The 23053-nt window shown below is 39.0% G+C and overlaps 2 protein-coding genes across 3 annotated transcripts; one reads left to right on the forward strand and one right to left on the reverse strand.

Annotated features, from left to right (window-relative positions):
* The first annotated feature begins 1189 nt into the window (after nt 1-1189).
* cers1 (ceramide synthase 1) lies at nt 1190-13654 on the forward strand. Its single transcript, XM_065244356.2, has 7 exons — nt 1190-2421; nt 6355-6514; nt 7638-7818; nt 8016-8177; nt 8302-8449; nt 10089-10213; nt 10580-13654. Exons 1-7 carry the CDS (start codon nt 2182-2184, stop codon nt 10617-10619), a joined length of 1056 nt encoding a protein of 351 aa, XP_065100428.1. The 5' UTR covers nt 1190-2181; the 3' UTR covers nt 10620-13654.
* A 71-nt stretch (nt 13655-13725) lies between these two features.
* On the reverse strand, nt 13726-21471 carry ncln (nicalin). Of its 2 annotated transcripts, none has more exons than XM_065244354.2 (15): nt 21172-21471; nt 20197-20387; nt 19973-20117; nt 18565-18659; nt 18044-18124; nt 17863-17966; nt 17697-17785; nt 17484-17623; nt 17180-17403; nt 16992-17079; nt 16813-16851; nt 16509-16672; nt 16358-16411; nt 16189-16267; nt 13726-14804 (listed from the first exon to the last, which is right to left on the reverse strand). In XM_065244354.2, the coding sequence occupies exons 1-15, from the start codon at nt 21332-21334 to the stop codon at nt 14742-14744; spliced, it is 1719 nt and encodes a 572-aa protein (XP_065100426.1). In that variant the 5' UTR covers nt 21335-21471; the 3' UTR covers nt 13726-14741. The 2 variants fall into 2 exon arrangements, with proteins under 2 accessions (XP_065100426.1, XP_065100427.1); XM_065244355.2 differs by having other exon boundaries at nt 17225-17403; nt 21172-21470.
* Between the last annotated feature and the right edge of the window lie 1582 nt (nt 21472-23053).

The raw sequence follows: 23053 nt of genomic DNA on the forward strand, positions 1-23053 counted from the left end.
AGAAAGTTCCCCTAAACCAGGGCTGGGGAACCCTGGTCCTGGAGGGCCACTGTCCTGCAGAGTTTAGTTCCAACCCTAATTAAACACACCTGAAAAATCAAATTAAAGTCTTCAGGATTACTTGGAAATGAAATTCAGGTGTGTTTGATTAGGGTTGGAACTAAACTCTGCAGGACAGTGCCCCTCCAGGACCCAGGATTCCCCACTCCTGCCCTAAACGTTATTTTTGGGTTATTTTTTTGGGAACCAAATAATTACGTTCTGGGAACGTTCTTTTTAGGTTTTAGGTTTTTGCAACCATAAAATAACGTTCCCATAACGTTTCAGTTTGTTTTTTTTTAAATAACCTAAAAATAACTGATACAGAACGTTCTCTAATGGTTATTTTTGTTACCATAAAATAACGTTTCCATAACGTTGCAGGGTGTTTATTTTCAAATAACCTAAAAACAACTTATACAGAACGTAATGGTTATAATAATGGTAATTTTGTGATTATTTTTTGTAACCATAAAATAACGTTCCCATAACGTTAGAAACTGGTTATTTTAAAACAAACCTTAAAAAATAACGTTATGGGAACCAAAAACGAACGTTTTTAGAACAAAAAAACTAACGTTAGGAAAACGTTTTGGGAACCAAAAAATGTTAGCTGGTTTTATACATAAAAGTGATAGTTCACCCTAAAAATGAAAATTCTGTCATCATTTTCTCAACCTTATGTTGATCTAAACCTCTATGAATGTTGGGTGAACTATCCCTTTAAATATAGTAATAATTACTATAATTATACTACAATTTTACTGTAATGTACTACAGTATATAACATTTAGTACAGTTCATTATAGTAGCTACTAAATTATGTTAGTGTTAACATAAGATGGATAACAGAAGAATTCATGCCTAAGTCCAATTTATGATAAAAATGTAACACTTGTATCTGTTCATTTCACATAGATGCAGTTGGTAGTAACTAACATGTCAGTTCGTAGCCCCTAAAAATAAATCCAACCTCAGAATTTCCTTCCCTTTTTGAGTCACGATTTTTCAGTGAATACACATTAGCTTTTGACAGCTCACCAGGTTACTATGCTACTGTCACTTTAAACTAGTTCCGCTTCCCTCTCTCTCTCTCTCTCTCTCTCTCTCTCATCCAGTCTGTCTAAATGTCTAAAGATAACGGGCCGCTGGTTGAGTCAGAGCGTTCCGATTCATTTAGCGAGTCGATTCATTCTGGCGATTCGATTCGTTCACCGATTCTCATTCTCAAGCGCGGAGAGCGAATCGCTCAAAGGAATCGGCTCAAAAACGGACTCATTCGCGATGTGGACATCACTAGCGGCTTTTTGTTAACCAACCTTATTCACGGCGTGGCTGAGCCGCGGCTTCGGATAAAACGCTCGTCGTTTGCTTATTTGCTTTTGCGCGTCGCGGACAGACCTGTTCTTTTGTGAATATGACCTCCTCACGCCGAGCGCTTGTGTGCGTATGATGTTCTGAATCTCTTTTTTTCCATTTACTCGTTTTTTATACTCTACATACATGTGGACATATCGAGGGATTATTCGACATGAGATGAGACCGGGAGGCGATGTTATGTAAACCGGATGAGGACGCGCATTTTGATACATCAAGAATATTACCTGTGGAAAATCCAATGCGCAGAATAAGAGGAGAACAGACACTGGTTATGCGTTTCACTTGACACATTGAGCATTTTCTCATGGTAATCTGTTTGTATTAATAATACAATAACTGTTGCACTCTATAAAGTCATGCTGACTCATTTATTTAGCTATGAGTGGATGCTTTTGACCGGACTGTGAGGGAAATCTTATAGTCAATATTAATACGCGTAATATACAGCAATTTCCTATCGAAGCAGGTGGCGGTAGAAAACCTTCAACACATTTTAATTCTTTTCTTCATCCTATTTTGTGTTAAAGTCGCCACCTGTTTGTTTAGGTTAATTTGCTCATTATTATTATTATTGATAGTTTATTAGTCTTTCATCTTAAAAAAACAGGATAGACAGAACACTTGAAAGCCAATAATCAGCTTACAGTTTCCAAGTTTACAGCTGCTTGGCACACATCTCTTGTGTATTTCCATTGCTATTTAAGCCCCCTAAGTGGCTGATATCATTAGTGTAGCACGTCTAGAATAACGCATAGAAATAACATGGATGATGGACCCTCCAACAATGGCATGGAGGTCATGCCAGGGTATCTGGAGCTGGTCACCAGAGCATGTACAGTTATGTCCAGTGCCTTCAAAGACTGTAAAGATTGCGGGTTGGAGATGTCCACAAGGACCTTGCTGGACCATGCACACATCACCTGCAAGGAGATCTTCTTGTTCTTCGCGTGCATGGTCATGTGGACGCAGATGCGAAAGGGACTGACCACATTTGTCTTTCAGGTAATCACAGAACTTGTAATGGGTTGGTGGTGTAATGGGTTCTGTATGACCAGTAATACAATACATATCAATTCTGTTTAAGTGCATTCCATTACCAGGGTTGCATGATTCGGTTTATGTTTTTTTCTCTACTGTTAGGAAAAGACGGTCCACGCTCAATGAATATTTGAAATGATGCATTGCATCGCACTATTTGTATGTTATGGCTCATTTAGGCATGTAGACAAGAAAGATTGTGCATTTGGTAACTTAGTCAAACCTTGCGGTACTGTTTCTATACACATTTTCACACCTAAGTTTTAAAGCTTCATGCATCACTTTCAGAAGTGGAAATGTGTCCTGTGGCCTATTGGCTTTGCATTTCAAGCAAATAATTCGCTGTATGTCTGGGTTTGGTTAATATTAAAAGGCCTTTGAGATTCCTGTGGGCCTCGCCTGCGAAGTAACCATGTCCTGCTTTGCATGGCTTTTGCTCTTCACATAATTTTACATACAGGGCCTGTGCCCGGCCTATGCAAATACCATTGGCCACTTCACCCATCAGGAATTACCAGATGTTACTTTAATTGCTATGTATTTGGTACAGCTCATCTGATGTCCTCACGCATTAAGCTCGCTGCTAATTTTTCGCTGTGTGAAACGTTTCACTTCCTGTTGTAAAACGTGGGGTTGAAACATACAGAATGTGTGTTGACAGCTCAGGCCTGATCTTTGCTGGCTCAGCGCATTAAATCTTATTACCACCAAAACGTTAAATGATTTACGAAGCCTTGCGTCGAGTGCCAGGATGTCGCTGGCATGTTGAGAAACCCAGGCATCTGGCTTGATGTTTATACGGAAATGTGTGGCGTGGTAAGATCTGTCCCGTAAACCTTGAGTCAGAGACTCAGCAACAAGTTGCAGGGCTGCAAGAAGCTGTGATAAACATGTGCAAGGGTTTCACAACTATGAAATAAAGAACTGTTAGTCTCTTATCAATCCATCAGGCCTGAGTCAAACAATCCTGGCTAATAATACGCTTTAAGATGAAAGACCTTACATGCCACACAAGATAATTGCAATGGTTTTAATGATGAAAATCAACTTGACTAGGCTGGTATTAAGCTAACTAGCTGCCCAGATTCCCTCTAAACCAGTACACTAACCAGGCCAGAACAGTCCGGCTCGAGCTGGTTTTAGCTGTGTTTAACAGAGAGTGATGTAGTTTACTGCACTTTGAATTACAACACAAGGTTGTCTTGCAGATAATTTCTGACATGGTCTGCAATTTTAGATTGTCATGTGGACTGTGTCCTGAAATCAAGCATGCGATACACAACCTGATATCTCAGCCTGCTTTTTAAACCTCATGAACAATTTATGAAATCAGCTCTTAGTGCTAATAAGGTTCATTAATTTTTAAAGCCGACTTTCACTTAAGCGATTGTAGCATAGTATAATGCGCCTGTACGGCTCTCTGTGTGAAAAAAATCCAATAATTTTCCTCAAGAGTTGAGAGCAGACACGATGTTGCAGGAGAAATCTTTCAATTATTATCTAATTTTTATAAAAAAATTCTTGGATTTCTAAAAAATGGTCATAAATGGTCCCAAGCTGTCACTGGGGCAGTACCTTTTAAAAAGGTCCCAATACGTACCCTTGGGGTACTAATATGCACTCTTTAGTAACAATATGTACATTTTAGGTACTAATATGACCTCTTTATGTGCAAAGGTTTACTTTTTTGAAAGGGTACCACCCCAGTGACAGCGGGGGACGATTTTTGACAATTTTTTTACTCTTAAACTTTTTCTTTCTTTATAACATTAAAAATTTTAAGATTTAAAAGAATTTTTTATAAGCCAACTGCATTTTAGTAACTCAATAAATCATATATTCTCTAAATAATTTGAATTAAGTGTTAATAGTTTTATTTGTTTATGACTGAATTTAATAGTTGTTGCCTCATTTTCATCATACATTTATGTGAAGTTTCCAAAATACTAACATGTCCAATGATCTCTAACTAATTTTTATAATGATAACCGTATTTGGTGAATATATTTAATCACTACAGTCTTTCGCTGTAAAGAATATTTCTTTTAAAACCAAATCATAGGTTAAAAATGGACATAAACTGATTGACCTTTTAATTCAGTAAATAATCTGTTCGTTTTCTGTTTGTTTACCGATCAGCAAACTTTCAACTTTTGGCACCATCCGAACAACAAAGCGTTCTGGCAAAAGTCTTCACTATCAGGAACTTTGCTTGATGAGCAACCAAATAACATCATGTGATTAGCTCAACCTTTAAACCCTTAGACAGAGGTTAGCGTATCAGATAATGTATCAGAAGTATGACATACAGTTACCCGCTTCAAATTCTCAGCACGTGCTGACATACAGTAGAGTAGATGAACATAGTGGCAGGTGGATTTATCTTCAGGTTTGGATAAGAAAGTGGGAAGAGGTTTCACACCAAGAGAGCTTTATTTAGTGGAGAGGATTAAATTATGATCAGATGTGTTTGATGGGTCTGAGAGTACAACAGTAGTATTGCTAGCTAAAGAATTAATAGATAAATGGTTGTAAAGTTCAAACTATGAAATTAAGCAGTTGCATGTTCAACTTTTTACTGACACCAGTCACGTCATACTGTTCATTGTTCAGGTCCATTTATTGACCCAGGGTCGCACAATCCCAGAATTTGAAGTTTCTTGATGTTTTAGTGGAAGTTGCATGCGTGTACGCGTGCATCTTCAAATTACGATGCATGCTTCCTTCCTTCCTGTGCCACCCTGTTTCTTCTGCTCTGAACTGATACTTCATGTTTATCATGAGACGGCAAAAAAAAAATTTTTTTAGAGGAGCAATCACAGCTTCAGGAAATGTGGGAAATTGTTGGCATAACTTGAGAGGGGCTTGAATATAATCATAAGCTAATGATCCGATTTGGAGCACCAATGTTTAATTTCAACAATTTCTTATCTTAAAAATGACTTGAGCTGGAATGTAGCCCGAGATCATTAAACTGAATCAGATTCAGAAGCATCCATGATTTTGCCCTTGTGAAAACACGTAGACCTAAACGGCGAATTTCAAACCGTGTGGAAAAATCCCTGCAGACACAATCGTGATTGAAAGCCGTTTGGGTAGGAGACGCGCCTGTTCTTTTGCATAGTGGCTTTTTAGTGTCATTTGCCTTTTATTTATTTAGCAAAAGCATGTGATCCTTGAATGATTGCCAAGAGAACCGCATGCGATGCAGAAAGGTCCACTCCTGGATAAAATACGATTCAGGTTCAGTTCATTCTATGCCTCAGCCTGCTGTTCATCTGTTGTGGATACAGAACAGCTGTGATAGACTCAAGTTGTGCCTGGCAGATCAAGATGTGACGATTGAGGAATGGGGGTGGAGCTGGGCAATTTGGTGAAAGTTGGACTCTATAAATAAACCTGGCGGGTGGAGGCGTAGGGCCAATGGACATGCTTGATTTCCTGCCGGCTGTCATTTCAGCCAATAAGAGATCGGGCCTGTTGTGCGATTTCATCCTGATGTAAACAGAGAAACCTGACCGTGGCCTCCAACCCCCTGTATTGAATGCCTGAATATACACACGCTGCTTTCAAGAAACAGTCAGAAGTTATTTGAAATACATATTATTCATTGCCAGAGTTTGTAAATGAAACCCCTCACAGACAAAGAGAGAACATAAAGTCCAAGTGGAGATCAAGTGACCGAGTGAAAATGGTACTCGTGAGGAGATAAATGATTAAGAGTTTAATCGCATCTTCTGTTACAGCGACGTTCGGCTTTGGTGTCCGCACATCTGTTATGTGAGGGAGAGAAACAATGTCCAATCAGCTTCAGTCCTCGGAAAAATTAAGAGTAGTTGATCATACAGAAGCCAAAAGTGTATCTAAAGACACATTTCTTTTTTTGTTGTCCAACAGCCTTTTGCACGATGGTGTCACGTTCAGCCCAAAGATGTTTTGAAGATGCCGGAGAGCGCGTGGAAGCTGGTCTTCTACTCAATGTCCTGGTCCTACAGCACTTATTTGCTGTTTTTTACAAACTACTCTTTCTTTCAAAATCCTCCCTCTGTATTTTACGGTAAGACTCATAGTTTAGCTGATGCATTTCAAAAAGCAGTTTTTTTTCAATATAATTTTGTTAAATCGTATCAGGCCTGAATAGTAAATTTACTTTCAATGACATATATGCAATTTTTTGTTTTAGGATTCAAACAGTATAAACACACCCCTGCTTAAAACCGTCACAGAATTTATAATGGAGAATTTTTCAAGTAGTGCATTTTACGTACCAGATAACATCACACCAGTAGAGCCATTAAAACCAATACAATTCCTATTATAACTATTAAATCCATTATAATTTCTCTCTTGAGTATGACTCTATTGTTTACCAGCAGGGATTTTATGTTAAACAGATACATATTGGGTATTTTGAAAGTTTCGTAATCTTTATCTATAAAGGACATCAGCCTCAAAAATTATGTCATCATTTACTCAACCTCTTGTTGTTGTAAACCTGTATGAGTTTCTTTATTCTGTTGAACACAAAAGAAGATATTTTGATAAATGATGGTAAGAACATAATTAACGGTACCCATTGACTTCCATAGTAGAATAAACAAATACTATGTAATAGGTGGCATACAATGTGCGCTTACCATCATTTTTCAATATTTTTGTGTGTATTCAACAGAACAAACAAACTCATACAGGTAACAACATGAGGATGAGTAAAGACAGAATTTCCATTTTTGGGTGAGCTATCTCTTTAAGAAGCATTGAGACATTCAAATCACTACTAAGAATGTCTGAACAACGTTGCATAAGATAACAAAAGTTTAGGCAAAGCATCACCTGCAAACAAATGATGCAAAGACGTTTCATAGGCCGAACCCAGTTTTAACAGTGACCTTAGAGCATCTGGTGTAAAGGTAAAATCAGGTCACACAGCCAGGCGTAGTCACAGATCATCACATTAACTTATATGTGTTACGCTAATATCACAATATACCACTCCTTACAAAGTTTTATTTTGGTTGACATACAGGTGACTTAAGATGCCCAAATGTTTTTTTGGAGCCACTTTGTGTTTGTTAATGTATTCAGGAAAAAGGGGACAGTTGCTGGGTTATATTAAGCAGAAGGGCAGGTTCTTTATTTAGATGAGAAGTTCACTGGTTGTGTCATTTCTCTCTGTTTAGACTGGAGAAGCGGGATGGACGTCCCCGTGGACATCGCCATAGCTTACCTGGTCCAGGGTAGCTTCTATGGCCACTCTATATATGCCACCATCTACATGGACGCGTGGAGGAAGGACTCGTTGGTCATGGTGGTCCATCACTTCATCACGATGGCATTGATCACCTTCTCCTATGCCTTCAGGTCAGACATCCTGCAGCATTACGTTAGCAGTGCAAAGGAAAGAGATTCAATTCTTGGGGACTTAAATGCACTGCATAAAGATGCTTCAGTCTGGTCAAAAGGGTTCAGTTTTCAAAGTAACATAGTAGCTTACAGAACAAGGGCTATCGGATGAAATGATGTGATGCTAAAGGTGTTCTGTCTGAATGTTTCCTCAGATATCACAACATTGGCATTCTGGTTCTCTTTCTGCACGATATCAATGATATACAGTTGGAGTTCACCAAAGTCAACGTCTACTTCAAAACCCGGGGCGGGAAAGAGCATCTTATCAATGACATCCTGTCCAACATAGGTGTAGTTAGCTTTAGCATCACCTGGTGAGGTTTACATTTCACACGTCATTACTCCAATCATTTTTAAAACTTTCCATTGGGTTTTACCCTGATCTAATAATAGTTTCTATTTATCTTAACCCCCCTTTGGGTTTTCATTCCTCTGTAGGTTTTGGTTTCGCTTGTACTGGTTCCCTCTGAAAGTTATGTGGGCATCGTGTGTCACCAGCATACAGACGGTTCCCAACATCCCATTCTACTTCTTCTTCAACACCCTGCTGTTTCTCCTGCTCCTTATGAACATCTACTGGTTCCTGGTGAGAGGACTTGATTTTTTGGCTCTTCCTACCTTTGTATTGGCATTGAATAGTGGCCACATGTTTAAAGCCCATCCATTATCAGAAAAGGAATCCATATGACTAATGAAGCGAAACTAAACGTTCAAGAGAGGAAACGATTTGATCTTATTTAGAGATCGAAAAATATTTAATATTAACAAGATGCATCACTGCTAGGGAGATTGCAATGGTCAATAGGGACTCTCCAAATGAGCCAATCATCAACCATTAAAGAATTACATCCTCTGTGGGGAGGGACTTTACGCAAGTGCATGTGCTGACCTCAAGGCATGCAAACATTGCAGCTCCATGACGCAAATTCTTTAAAAAGACTTTGATCATTCACAATGTTGTTTACATCTAACCATGTCATCAAGGAGTGCGAGAAGGGAGTCCAATTCCGTTTAGCAGCCTTGAATATGAAGCGCTGTGGGGTCCTAGCAATCTGGAACACGCAGGTGAAGGTCCCTTGAAGTGAAGGATTGCTCTCTTGAGCTTATCCTTGTTGCTGACGACGACTTTCTGGACGAGGACCTTGTAACGCGGTGTGATCCGTTTGGTCTCCGAGCTCAGACTGATAGGCGATCTGTTATTGTCTGGGGACGATTGAGAACAGTTGATCTGTTATGGTCTCCTAGCACAGAGCTGGAGACTCAGAACATGGTGCACTCTCGAGGGGTGACCCAGAACAACCAATGTCTGGGGAAAGGGTACTTTTATCCCTTTTGGACACTGAGGTGATTAAAATTGGTGCTTTCCTGTTGCAGGGATATTGATGTAAGAAGGTCCCGCAGATCGCGGTCTGACCTTTCTTCACTGCAAGGAACTTATTTGCATAGTGCAGGGGGGTCCAACCCTTATTAAACACACTTGAAAAATCTAATTAAAGTCTTCAGGATCACTTGGAAATCAAATTCAGGTGTGTTTGATTAGGGTTGGAACTAAACTGCAGGACAGTGGCCCTCCAAGACCCAGGGTTCCCTACTCCTGGCATAGTGTATAGCAATAAATGAGTTTAGGGTTGAAAGGGTGTCCTAGCAGCCTTATCTGATGGTATTGGGCATTTGTTAATGTTAGCCCACCAAAATCCTATCCCAATGTAGCACTATCATAAGAAAAGGTACAAGAGGTGTCACTTGGACAGTACCCTTAAAGCAAGGTTCACCAATCCTAGTCCTGGAGGGCCGGTGTCTCTGCAGAGTTTAGCTCGAACCCTAATCAAACACACCTGAAACACATTAATTAGCTGCTTCCGGTGTGTTTGATTAGGGTTGGAGCTAAACTCTGCAGACACACCGGCCCTCCAGGACCAGGATTGGTGACCTCTGCTTTAAAGAGGTCCTTAAGTGCACGATTTAGGTACCAATATACAAAGGTGTACTTTTTAAAAGGGTACTGCCCCATCAAATCTCCTGAGCTATGAAAGACCAACAAAATGTTTCTAAGGGTGTTTAGCCTTCGTATGGCAAGTGTGTTACAGTAACTTCATTTAATGGTAAATAAACTGTGTGAATCTTCAACCACCAAACCACAATCATCACATTGAATCAGGTTGTGAACCTGAAATGTGTGTCTGTAACAATAAGGCATCAAGAAATGTGTTTGTTTCATTTTGCAGTTCATCATTCTGTTTGTGGTGAAGGTCATAACGGGTCAGATGAAGGAAGTGAATGACGTCCGGGAGTACGAGGAGGATGAGCAACAAGAAAGAGAGCATGCAGAAGATCAGACATCTGTTGATGGGTATGTGAAAACTCGTTTTAAGACTGTGGTTAGGCTTGAATAGAAAGCGAGCGCAGTTTAGGGAAGTGGTTGGGTCGTGCATGTTGTACTTGACTTATCTGAGCACGTGTCGTTTCAGCAGAGCTTTGGCTATAATAACCTCTCATACGCATAACTTCAAGGTTACAGTGACACCTAAGAACAATAATAAACGTGGGGGGTGCTTGAGCCTCACCTGTAAAACGGCGAGATGTGATTAAAGTGCTGTTTTGTAGATGTGATTTCGGTCCTTATCTTTGTAACCTTGAAGTGATATCAGATCGTCATGTGATCTTCTGGCCTGACTGTGTTTGTAGTTGGTTATTAACATATGTCCCTCCCACCTAGGAAACAAGTGAAAAACGGCATCTCCAAGAAACATCAATAACGTCTCAGTGCTGCCACCTGCAGGCAGTGAACAGTAAACACAAGAAACTCACGCAACCTAACTTGATTTTGACCTTAAAGGTGCTCGAACGCAGAGAACCAAGACGTTTCTTTTTTTTAATCAATGTTATTTTAATTGTAATAGCACTGTGAATGTTATTTGGTTGGTGTTTTTTCTGTTATATATTGCTTTGACAATGTGTAAAGCTGAAGTGTGTCATTTCTTAGCCAGTAGCATCCATAAACAAACTTGAGAACAGATATAGTTCCGCTCCGAACTCGCTCCATTGGTAGATCCAATGTCGAATCAGTGCATGTTAATCTGACATATTAAAATAAAAAAAAATGAGACACACTTCAGCTTCAAGTTAAACAATCGGTCATCTTTAGTTTGTTAGACACCAAGATATCCAACAGTAACATTTCCATATTTTCACTTGTTAGAGACTGAAAAATATCCAGGTTTTGTGGTCTTTCGAGGGACCAGCGTTTATGTTTTGATGTATTTATTTTAATTCCAGGTATAAAGGGAAGGGTTTGGTTTGTACCCTGTTATAATGAATACTGGACCGTAGGTTTAGCAGGGTTGTATGATAATCCACAGGTTACCGCATGCAGGTTAGAACCGCCCTCTCAATCAAACCTGAATTTTTACAGTATTATTGTGTTTGAATGTACACGATTTAAAGGGAATAATTTTTTACGTGTGGATTACAGTAACCGAAAAACACTCTTGCATTCCTTCTGTAGAAAACCTGTCTGTTTTGTCATAACAATCTGTTTGAGTTTGCTAGCTACTGAATTCCTGAACGAAAAAGAGAAAATCGTTCGCATTGTAATTTAATTCGCATTGAGAACTTTTAATGATCGCAAAAATTGATTCTTTTTTTACTGTCTACACAAATGAATTCAATCTGAAGTATTTATGCAAATGCTGTATTCAGGACTGCATGACATGAGAGTACTTACCTACTACAAAAACAAATGATACTAATATTGTCTGTTTAACCTTATCGATCACTCCGAAACATTTGCATTGTGTACTTGAAGTGTTGATTCGCCTGCTGTATCAAATGAATCCATCTGTTGTGATCATGTCTTCCATACTGTAGGCCAGCTTGAGAGTTTTGTTTTGTTTGGGGGTTTAAGCATTAGGCAATGTAAATCACGGCTGTTTTATGGAAACCCTTGTTTATGTTAATTTAAGCAGTTGTCTACGGTGGTACTTTTGAAAGAATGTAGACAGCTTATCTCAGGTCTCGATTCTTCTTTACTTTTGTCAAATCACTGAAAAAAAACTAAATGCAGTCGTGGGCTGGATGGTTAACCCTTTTGTTTTTAAATCGTACACTTTAAAGGGATGCACCGATACAAAATTTATTTGCCGATACAGACATTCGATTATGTAGAATGACATCTAGCGATACAGACAGATACCAGTAGTTTTGATTTTAATGCTTGTTTTAAATTATTATGTCATTAAACCCTAGAAGTGCAGATCATTCAAACTGTAATTCTGTAATAGCTGGGTTTCCATTACCCCGCATTTTGAAGTATCATATAAGAAACGAATAATATAAACACCAAATTTCCTTAATTCACAAAAAAAAGGTTTTACGCTCACTTGAGGTGGGTTTTGACTTATGCGAAAAAGACAAAAAATGCGAAGAATAGGAGATGTATTTGCCGAATAAATTGACGTAGCGCACATTTAACCCATGACGTTGACCGTCTAGCCATTTCCGCTGTCGTTGTCTTTCCCATATATGGGCCTTGACATCGCTGCTTGCTGCTAGTGCCTGCATCAAAAATGCTGCATTCCTTCTTCTGTGCACAGCATTCAATTCGGCAATTCCAAGCTGCATGGCTAGTACATTTATAACTAGCCCAATCGTAACTAAATGCAGTCCTGTCTCTATATTCTATAGAAAATGTGCCTTGTTTCCAATACCACCTTTATTCGCTCGAACAACTTAATGAAAACGCACCTAATTGGCATTTTATTTTTTGCTAATTTTGAAAAGATTCGCTTCACGTTTGAATGAAAACCCCACTATTGTGACAAAATTATGGATGGGCGATAATTTTGATGTTATTGTCATTGCGCATCTCATCAGTAAAGCCAGTTTCGTGATTAGAAGTAAATCTCCATCAGCTGCTATCAGATGGAGCGGCATTTACTACACAAAGCTGTAGTTTACTTTCAATCGGGGCAATTTTGTATTAATTATATCGCCTGCGATATGGCCCAGCTTGTCAGTGAACTACGACTTTGTGTAGTAAATGCCGCTCCATCTGAAAACAGCGGATGGTGATGTTCTAATGTGTTTTCTGTCCCTTTAGATTGATCAGGGAAGATTATATCCTCGCATCGGCTGTTTTTAAAAAAAATCAGACAATGTCCGCTAGGGTAAAAATGTTTTTGTCTGCGATACCGATTATAGGCTGATATTTCGGTGCATCCCTAGTTTTAACCCATGGTTGGGTCAAACCCAACAGTTGGGTAAAAAAAACCCTATGGTGAGTTTTTTAATCCATGGTTAGGGAACAACCCAGCATAGGTGTGTTTATAACCCAATGGTTGGGTTTGTCCGTATTTGACCCAGTCGTGGGTTAAACAACCAAAATTGCTCGCAGCAAATGCACTATAATTGAAACACTGAAATTATACCATTAAACAATTTTGTTATTGAGATTTTCTTTAACAATGTGTTAACGGTCTAGGAACGTGCCAAAAATGAAACCATTGGTGAGTGTTATGACAAAGTAACTTGGGGTCTGAAGTGTCCAGAGAAATTGCTTTGGGTATACGGTTATAAATCTGGGCTTATTCCAATGCTATTTAAATTGCACTGTAATTTCGTACTATTATTTCTATTGTATAAAAGAAGTAATAACTGGGGATTTCTACAAATCACCACGAACAAAGTTATTAGATGCTTGTTTTATTTAAATCTTGGACCATTTAACGATTTGTTTTCTTTGATTTTGTCTGATGCCGAATGTGTGTCAGGTCTGATCGGTTTTGTAAAGGAATAATTTGTCTTATTCCAATTGAATTAGAAGCTGTTTTTCCATTCAAATAAAACTGGTTGAAAAGAAAACCCTGTGTGATGTTTATTCCAACAAATGCCTTTATTGACTTCGTCCTTCTCTCTAAGAATCAACTTTGTACACCTGGGTTTGTGAAGTGAAATCAAAATATTTGAAATCAGTGCAAAGTCGAAGCTCATCAGCTTCCATAAATAACAGTAAATTGTACCGTACAGCTTCCTAACAAATCCCGAAAGCAAAACATGGCTTTGGAGGTCAAAGCTGCACAGAAATCAGCATATAAAAAAGAAAAACTGGAAACGATTGATTTTGGGTACAGATCACAGACATTTTTGAATATTCTCCTTCCGACCTTCGAGATCAACTTAAATGAAACAAAAATGCCAAAAAATCACATTATATATATAATACTTGCTCCAGAGACTAGAGCGAGCATGACAAAGATTGAGTCGTCGCCTTTAGGGTCAACAGACTTCGACTCAAAAAGAGGCAAAGGTTTGGCCCACCTTGTATTAGCTGCCAGTGAAGAAAACCCACTGCTGAAATCATGAGCTTTCGGAAAACACTGCTGAAGAGTCCAATAACGCAAGTAGACGGCTGTAAAGAAGCGCTGAAGAGTTCTCATCCAGTATTAGCTTATGGTTCAAATGGCTTCATTTGAAGAAATAAGTGATTAAAGATCCTAAAGATGCAAGGACACTGAGGCAATGTTGAAACTGGGAAGACTGGAAATGCTAGTGATGGTGTAGTGATAAAAAAAACACTTGGCATGAAAATCAAATTTCATTTTCAAACTAAATAATCAAGCACAAGACACGATATGAATGTTAGTCTGGTTAGACGTTGCATTTAATTTGTCGTGAATGATAGCGAGTCTGTGAGTTATTTGCACACAGTCTGTTTCTCAACGGTCACAAGCTGTTTTGTACATCTGCGCTCACAGACTTGTTTTCAGTCACGTCAAATATTTAAAAAGTCCAAATGAAATGAGGTCCATAGAAAAACCGAACACACTTTTGGCTCTGCTGCGGGAATCCTGGTGGTTCCTCGTGTAACGCAGGTCTGAGGTTTAATGCTGCTTAGCTCGAGGAGCCGTAAGTCTGCGCAGGAGACCGTAGAGAAGTCCAAAATTCTGCAGGAACAGAAATGACATTGTATGTCACGTAAATTCATTACAAAGTAGGGTTGCAAAGGGGCAACTTTCCATGGGAACTTAGTTCCAAATTGGGAACTTAATGGGAATTTATGGGATATAAACTATATTATATACAAACATATATACAAATTTAGTTTGGTCATAAGCAGACATGAATGCAAGGTTATATAATTTTTAAAAATGCCGTTTTGACCGATTTAATTGGAAGTCGAACTTTAATTGATTCTTTCATTTAGTAATAATACTTCTTCTTCCTTTATTTCTTTATGCCATTCCAGCATCTACGGCTATATTCATGGTGAGAACCGGTTAATCCATACACAAATTTTATTCAGACCAGTTGACCCATACACAATGGGGGACGGACAATTTGGCATCTCCAATTTGCCTATCTTGCATGTTTTTGGCCTGTGGGAGGTAACCGGAGTACCCGGAGTAAACCCAAGTTGACAGATAGTAACACAAAAGCATAATAAACATTATTTTAGTAATTTTAGCTTACATTTAGATATCTGATTTACTTGCTAGCTAGCTAGCTACTGCATAAACACAATATGGTATTTTGCTGGTACATTCAGGGGGTGTGGCATCAATGGCCCTTCAGTAAGCCATGTGCATGTGACTGATGAATGTGCAGGGTAGAAATTCAACTGAAATTGCATTAGATTAAACAGAAATTATGCAACAAGATTTTTTTTAAACTACATTTAAGTTCCCTGTTATAGACAACTCAGCATTTTTTCAAATTCACAGTTTATTCGCATTTATTCCATTTATTTCCCCTTAAAATATATATATATATATTCCCATGGAAAGTTTCCAGCCTTGAAAACCGATTACAAAGTAAAAAACACTAAGCCTTCGTTTTCAATAATAATATTGTGCACACATTGTTTACATTTTTTTTTAATTAACATCAACCCGCATAAATACGCTAACAAGCGCCATAAGAACTATGCCAAAACTATGGGCGGCAGTGTAGGGAGAGGAATAAAACCATGCAAGCCAATCAAAATTCTCAGAATCGACACCAACGAATAACATGAGCGACTTCCTGTTACTTTCAAAACAGAAAACATAGGGCGCTCGCATGACATTAAGCATTTTCTGGCGCATAAGGTGACGTTTCAGAACCAAAAACCTCGTTTCTCCCAGCTGACACCGCAACATATAACCGGGGTTATCAGAAATCTCCAAATCTCCATCTTGGCCTGAGGTTTTGGAAATAATGGTTTTCTGTGATAAAAACGGGGCTTTCATGTAAATGAGAGGCCAAACTGCAGGGAAATATCTGCGTCTTCGTGTAAACGGGGCATGAATCTTATAAGAGTATTTGTGTGTTTCCAAGAGTGTCTCTTACCTGGACAGCCAAATACAACACGCCAAGATAAGATGCAATACAGAGGGCCAGCAGAAGGTCGAAGATCGCTGGTTTTACCCTGGTATGACCCAAATGCAAAACACAAGTTAATAAAAATGTATAAAATTAATTCAAATCAAAAACAAATACAAAAAGTGAACATTCTCACCTGTAAGCATTCATGGTCTGCTTTAGTTGATCATAAAAGACAAATTCTGGGTCTCTGTCAAAACATAAAAGAAAAATCAGCTACAGATCATGTAATCGAACCCATGACCTGCTTACACAACACTTTACCAGTTTTTTACAGCGCTCTGTACCTTTTATCGGCTTTGACTAGATGCCTCTTGACGTCTTTCAGGTAGCGGCTCATGTAATACTCCAGTGTGTTAACAACGCTGCTGTCTTTATCCAGCAGCTGGGCGGCTCGCGGCTGCGCCGTCAGCCAATCCACCAGTGAAGTCAGCTGGTCCTCTTGAACTTGCTGTGGGTGGAAATCATACATCTGAAGATTTTTACCCATTTTCATAACCTCACCAAAGCTGAAAATCGACTCGATGTACGAATTACAAATTTGAGGGCTGTTTTTACAAAGCAAAAATCCACCCACGTTCTTCGACTCACCATCTGTTCGGTGAAGATCTCCAGGTCTCCACTGGCACCCTGAGAAACATAAACAACCCATTTTACTTTAATTAAGGACTTGCTTTAATCTCAAATAACAAAAAGATGACAACATTTACACATTGTTAATGTTTTCCATATCAATTTTGATGACTGTATCCCTGCGCAGCCCTCTGTACCTTCTCTGTCAAGTTGTATATCACGCGTGCCAAAGTTTCTGCGATCACTTTAGTGTTACGACTGAGTTTCTTCAAATCCACGTGAGGCCTACAAACAAAACAGAATTGAAGTAAACATACAATCAGTGAAAAAAAGGAAGAGGACTAAGGAGCTATGTCGGGGTGAGAGAGCACCAATCATCACCCACCCGGTGGTGGCCTCTCCCGCCCCCATCAGAGAGGGCGACACTGACCGCATGTCCATGATGGAGTGGCGCGCGGGGCTGCGGTGACTCTCGAGGTGTGACAGGGTGAAGGCCGGTAGACGGCGAATGCCGAATCTCTCGTGCTCCCACGCCAGAGTGTCATCGGCCAGGTTGATCTTCTTGTGGACCATGGAGAACTTCAGGTCGGAGTGCTGGTTGTCAACCACCTGATGGGGGCGATCATTTTTTTAGACAAATTCAGTTGAAAGCATGTTTTAGATTTTTCGTAAGCGTGTGGATTTGGTACCGTCTCCAGTTCTTTGAGCAGGGTGTGCTGCGGGCTGCCCTCTTTGGGTGGCTTTGACACATGGAGGTAAAGATTATCGTCGTTCCCAAGGGTATCCAGACAGAGAACGAACGCCACGTTATCCTGAAGTAAACTGGAATCTAGAACACAAAAGGAAGTCAATGAAAAAAAAAACAATCAGTATCTATAGACTAAAATGATCTTCATACATACCTGTGTGGTCCAAGTTGTCTTCTAGCCAGCGTTTAGTACCCTGATAGTTAAACTTGCCTCCTCCCGACAAGAAAAACAGCAGGTTGTACCTATAAATGACAAGATGGTTTTACGAAATGCTGGCAAAATATATCTTTGCTGTGAAGTGAGGTGAGTGATGCGTTACCCTGCGTGAGTTCTCTTATAGGAGTACAGTCTGGAGAAAAGTCGGGCGAGCTCCAAAAGTATGGCCACACCGCTACCATTCGAATCCGCGCCGTATGACAACCACTGAAAGATAACGAATGCATCATTGTGTATCAAAAACATAAAGCCATGTGAACGATTATAAATAACCATGTCATTACCGGCGCAACTCCAAAGGAGTCATAGTGGGCCACAAGGACGATAGTCGGCAGTTCTTCTCCCCCGGCCCCGGCCAGCCGTCCCTGAGCAAGATGGGCGACAGAACAGATGGATTATTTGCCTGCACACTGATATTATTATACTAACAACACTTCACAGGTCAAGCACTGCTTCATGATAAGAGAGCAGATGGTAGTGATGGATTGTCAGATGGGTAATGACATGACCACAATGCATTTCAACAAAATCGTGAAACAACATACTTCACCCAATATTTGTGTCTGCCATGTAATTCTATGCCGATGCTAGGTTTTAAATGTGATGTAGATAATTTGCTTATGGGTTTTGCAGCGGATGGACTCCCATTTATCAGATTATCCATCTCAACCATTTGCATTATCCTCTGAACTGACACCAATCGTCAAGCTGTGACTTGCATGGTCGAAAAAAGCCTTTCAACCCAGAGAAAAGCGCATAATGATATTACAGAGCCAATAGACACAGATATTACAGCTTTACTCACCTCCAGACTGGTAATGGCCCAATCGCTCACGGCTTTACTCTGAGCGCCACTAGTCACCATTTGAAAACCGTTTGCTGTCGCCGTGTGAAGCAGCACTGTTTAAAAAGACAACAGGAAAGTTTAAATTAATTTTTGAATTTTTTTTGGGAATATTCTGGTACTATTTTTTTTACAAATGACTTATCAGTAAGCGGGTGATTCTCGCGAAATTAGACTTATGAGGTGTCATGAAACATTTTGATAAAAAAATTAATGCTATCAAAATAAGAAGCATACAGTTACAAACATCTCTTCATGTACTATTTTGCACAAATTTCAAAAGACATCATTCTTTTTCCACATATAAGAGGACAATTTTCATTACCGCAACGTGTCCATGACTGGATTTGGGTTCTTTGAAATGGAAATATTTATAATTAAAAAAACTAAAAAATAAAAAGCTTCAGTGCATGTTATACTATAAACATTTACAATAAAGAAACATGGTATTTGGTGATAATTGGTAAATGTAGAGACAATAATAAGGAATATAAATGTGTCCAAGACCAATTTTCTCATCCTCCGCAACAATTTTCAATCATTGTTTAAGCTCTCAAGGAACTAACATTTAAAAAAACTTGTTGTAAGGGACATAATTGACTGTGACACTCAAGATGGCTACCAGGTAAGCAGTTCTTATTTTTTCTCTCAAGATAAAAATTTTAATTTTGTTTGTTATAGTACCTAGACAACTTTTTAGTTCTCATTACTGAAACATGTGTTTGTAAATGCATATATTTCATGTAATATCATGTTGCAGTAATGATCATTTTTAATAATAATATCTAAAAATTTTAAATAATTATATATATAAAATATTTTTAAATCCTCTAAAAACAATGATTATAGTAATTTGAGACCTTAATCTCATATGTGCAAAAAAGGGCTGATGCTGGACACCTTTTAATTCTGGATTTAATGAGAATCACCCAAGCATAATTTTTTTAATTCCTGTACTCTCATAATCCTCTCATAATCAAAAACGCAAATCTCCCCCCTCCTCGAAACGATCTCTCTTTACTTCCAGTCATATGGTATGGCAGGTGGGAGGGGTCCAGGAAAAGATCGCAGCGATTAGCAATTAGCAACATGACCCAATTTCAAACGATCCAATCAACTTTTGACAGACGAATTTAAGTCCAGCTCTACCTTTATTCATTTCGAAAACCGTTTTACTCGGATATACGTCTCCAGAGGGAAAATAAGACAATTGCTACTTCAGTTTCACGCGCCTTTAACCAACTTTATATATTTACAAGTATGTATGCCAGACCTGTTCTTCCTAAACGAATGTGAAAAATTTAAAACCATATTGTCGTAAATCATGGTACCCTACAGTAAACAAGACTTGCATGAGGTTTTCAAGTACCTTCAGCAGCTGATGAATCACCCTGTGATGAAGAGGACATCTGCGTCTGATGGTAAATGGACAGCAGCTCCTCGTCCTCCAGAGCGAAATACACGGGCACGATGGTCTCCGTGGCCAACAGCTCCGGTTCCAGCTCCATGAACTGCTACGAGGAAAAAAACACCCATGTTTAGTTGTAATGTCAGTGAATTGTGGGAAATATTGCAATCGTAATAAATTCAAACCTGCACTATGTCCTGAGGCATAGTGGACATGTTCTGGGGTAGTATGATGACGACAGCACCCGCCGACTGTCGGAGGGCTTTCTGATATTTCTCGTAAGAGAACTCGGCCAGTCGCATCATGACACATCGACGACTCAGCACCTCGGCCTCCACCGTACGAGCTTCGGTGTTTAAAATGGCATTTCGGGAACCTGTAAACAAAATCCACCTGTTATGTTACACATACGAAACATAAATACATTTAAAATACTTATTAATACCTAGTATCTATCTTTTATGGTAATATGTTATGGTTTATCAGTCTAATTCAATTTTTAACTGAAATGTCCCAAAGCATTTCATAAAAACCTGTAATACTTGATCTGATTCATGGCATCCATTCAAAAAAAAAAATGTGTAGTGTGATAAAATCTTGACCTTCTGTATGTTTTCTCTTTTTTTCTAAAACTCAAGGACATCATGGCGTGTGTCAATCTCAAACAGGTAATCTTTCTAGTTTTCAAGTATTTGTATCACAAACAAGTTGGACAATGGCCAGTGGTTTGGATTTGACCCACAACCATCCAGTTGCTAGCCTATATTAACCATTGTGTGATGACCAAAGGTTTGTATGGCTTAATTCTACATAACATTTGGTGTTTAAATAAAGCTGTGTACATAAAAGGTGTTACCGAAGTATCTAAACAATTAAACGGACTAACCACTATATTCCTTTACAATGTATTTACACGCTACCTTTCAAGGTAGGTAATCGCAATATTACGGTGGTGTATGTCAAAAATAGAGTAATATTTTAAGTACCAAGTTCAAACCTTTTGTACTTTAATGATTAGTGCGGGTTCAAACCGCAGCTGATTCACCACCACCAACCCACAACACCCCATCACCCCACCCGGAACAAAAGTAAACGACTTTAACTACGTTCACTTAAAATAAATATCTACATGTGAACGACAGTGTTTATTGTGTGTTTACCGTAGTTTTGTCCCTGCAGGTCGTACTGCTGCATGCGGTACACACTGAACTCGTGCGCCGCTTCCGCGCGGAGCGGGCACATCAGCACCAAAAACAGCAGCAAACTGAGGGGAAACGAGCACTTCAGCATGTTCTCCAACACCTCACTGGCCTCCTCGAACATACTGGACCCGGTTCGGTGGATTCTGACCGAGAGAAACCGTGAAATAAAGCAATGAATGACTGACAGGAGTCGCTCGAGCTGTCACGGAGCCGCAGGGTGAGTTTCAGTCAGGCGAAATCATCGGACACCTACAATCCGCCTGCGCTGTAAAAATACTACTGTTTTATTTATGTCGTTTTTTATAGAACCTAGCTTTATAAATGTTTAACATTTTATATAGTTAAGAATATTCTTATTTCGTGTCGTCTCGTTTATGTTTCGCTGTTTTTTGTTTTGTTGAGGGTCCATCAGGAGAAATCAAGGACTACCTCATCTGACCCCTCTATGATGGTTAATATATATAAGAGTCTTTTAATTATTATTGTTGTTGTTTTGTTCTATAATATATTCATTTTTGTTTTTAAGTACTACTTTATTGATGCAATAACTATTAATAATATTAATAAATAAAATGTTTAATCATAAACTACGCCATGGTTTAACACTAGGGGGCTGTCTTTTCTCACATTCAATGGTTCTTCAATGTCATTTGACAACAAGTCAAACTGCTGTAGTGCCTGAATAGCTTAGACAATTAATCCTCTTAAGTGCAATTTAATAGGAATGTTGTCCAAAATGTTTTAGTAGTTAAAAAAACTTTTAACTACTTCATGAACAAAGATAGACCTTGATGATAACTAAATACCCATGAAAGTTTTCTCTTTTTTTTGATACATTTTCAATTAGAGAGAGCTCGGATGTACATATAGAGTGGTTTTGTTATCCTGTTCTTTAAAATGTAAACTACAAAATGCTTATTTTACTTTTTTGCAGTGCTCAGATCAGATTACTTACGGACATGCACTTGTTCTAGGCAATAAACATGTGAGTCTAAACATAAACAGATATAACATTGTCAGTAAAAGAGACAATTTGCCCTGCTGATGGTCTGGTAAAAGTGTCCTGTCAGACCTAATGGAGGACAGCCATCCAGGCGCAGCCAAGGTTTCCATTAAGTTGCATTAATGCATTCATCAGAGCCCATCTCTTTAAATCCTGTTTCAGATGCATGCACTCCTGTTCTCTACCTTTCATCTGATATTAAGAGTTCAGGCTCTCAATGAAAGTACTGCTTTTGAAGTCTTATGTACCTCTACGCGCAAAGCATGTCCAACATCCTGCGTTCCAACATCCTGCATACAACAAAGAGAGGTGCTTGTCGTCCATTAGCTTGGCACATCAATTATATTGGGACTTAAAGGTTGGCCCGAGTTCTTAATAGTTCCCTACTTCCCAAACACAAGGTATCGTGTTTGACATTTTACGAACCATTGTTGTGACTGCATGGTTATCGTTTCAAGGACTTCGCGGCTACCAGCCTACAAGGTTAACATTTCATACCACCCCATGTAAAAAGGAACCTCAAATCTAGCTGAAAAATCAAAGTTTAAGGTGCTAGATGGGGTAAAAAGTGCAAATGTGGAAAAAGTGCATGCGTTGCTGCTGCTGCTGCTGCTTAGTTGGTTTGGGTTACCTTAAATGCCCTGTAAGATTCTTTGGATAAAAGCATCTGTAATAAATGTACAGTAAATGATGGTTTAATTTAAAGTAATACTATAATGTTTATGTCATCCATGACCCCTTTAAATGGTGAACGTGATCCTTTATTAGTATGTTGCAGTAATCTTGTGGCTAACAGACGTTTTTGAAATGTAACACTTGTTTATAACCACAGCTCTT

The sequence above is a fragment of the Paramisgurnus dabryanus genome, chromosome 24 (assembly GCF_030506205.2).
Source record: "Paramisgurnus dabryanus chromosome 24, PD_genome_1.1, whole genome shotgun sequence".
NCBI lineage: Eukaryota > Metazoa > Chordata > Actinopteri > Cypriniformes > Cobitidae > Paramisgurnus > Paramisgurnus dabryanus.

Excerpts from the sequence above, each read along its gene's own strand:
- cers1 (XM_065244356.2), top strand. The coding sequence starts at position 2,182 with ATGGATGATGGACCCTCCAACAATGGCATGGAGGTCATGCCAGGGTAT. Across the intron at positions 8,450-10,088 it reads TGAACATCTACTGGTTCCTG|TTCATCATTCTGTTTGTGGT; the intron begins GTGAGAGGACTT and ends TTCATTTTGCAG. Across the intron at positions 10,214-10,579 it reads GATCAGACATCTGTTGATGG|GAAACAAGTGAAAAACGGCA; the intron begins GTATGTGAAAAC and ends CCTCCCACCTAG.
- ncln (XM_065244354.2), bottom strand. The coding sequence starts at position 21,334 with ATGTTCGAGGAGGCCAGTGAGGTGTTGGAGAACATGCTGAAGTGCTCG. Across the intron at positions 17,967-18,043 it reads ACTCCTTTGGAGTTGCGCCG|TGGTTGTCATACGGCGCGGA; the intron begins GTAATGACATGG and ends GTTATCTTTCAG. Across the intron at positions 14,805-16,188 it reads TGTTGTATTTGGCTGTCCAG|AATTTTGGACTTCTCTACGG; the intron begins GTAAGAGACACT and ends CTGTTCCTGCAG.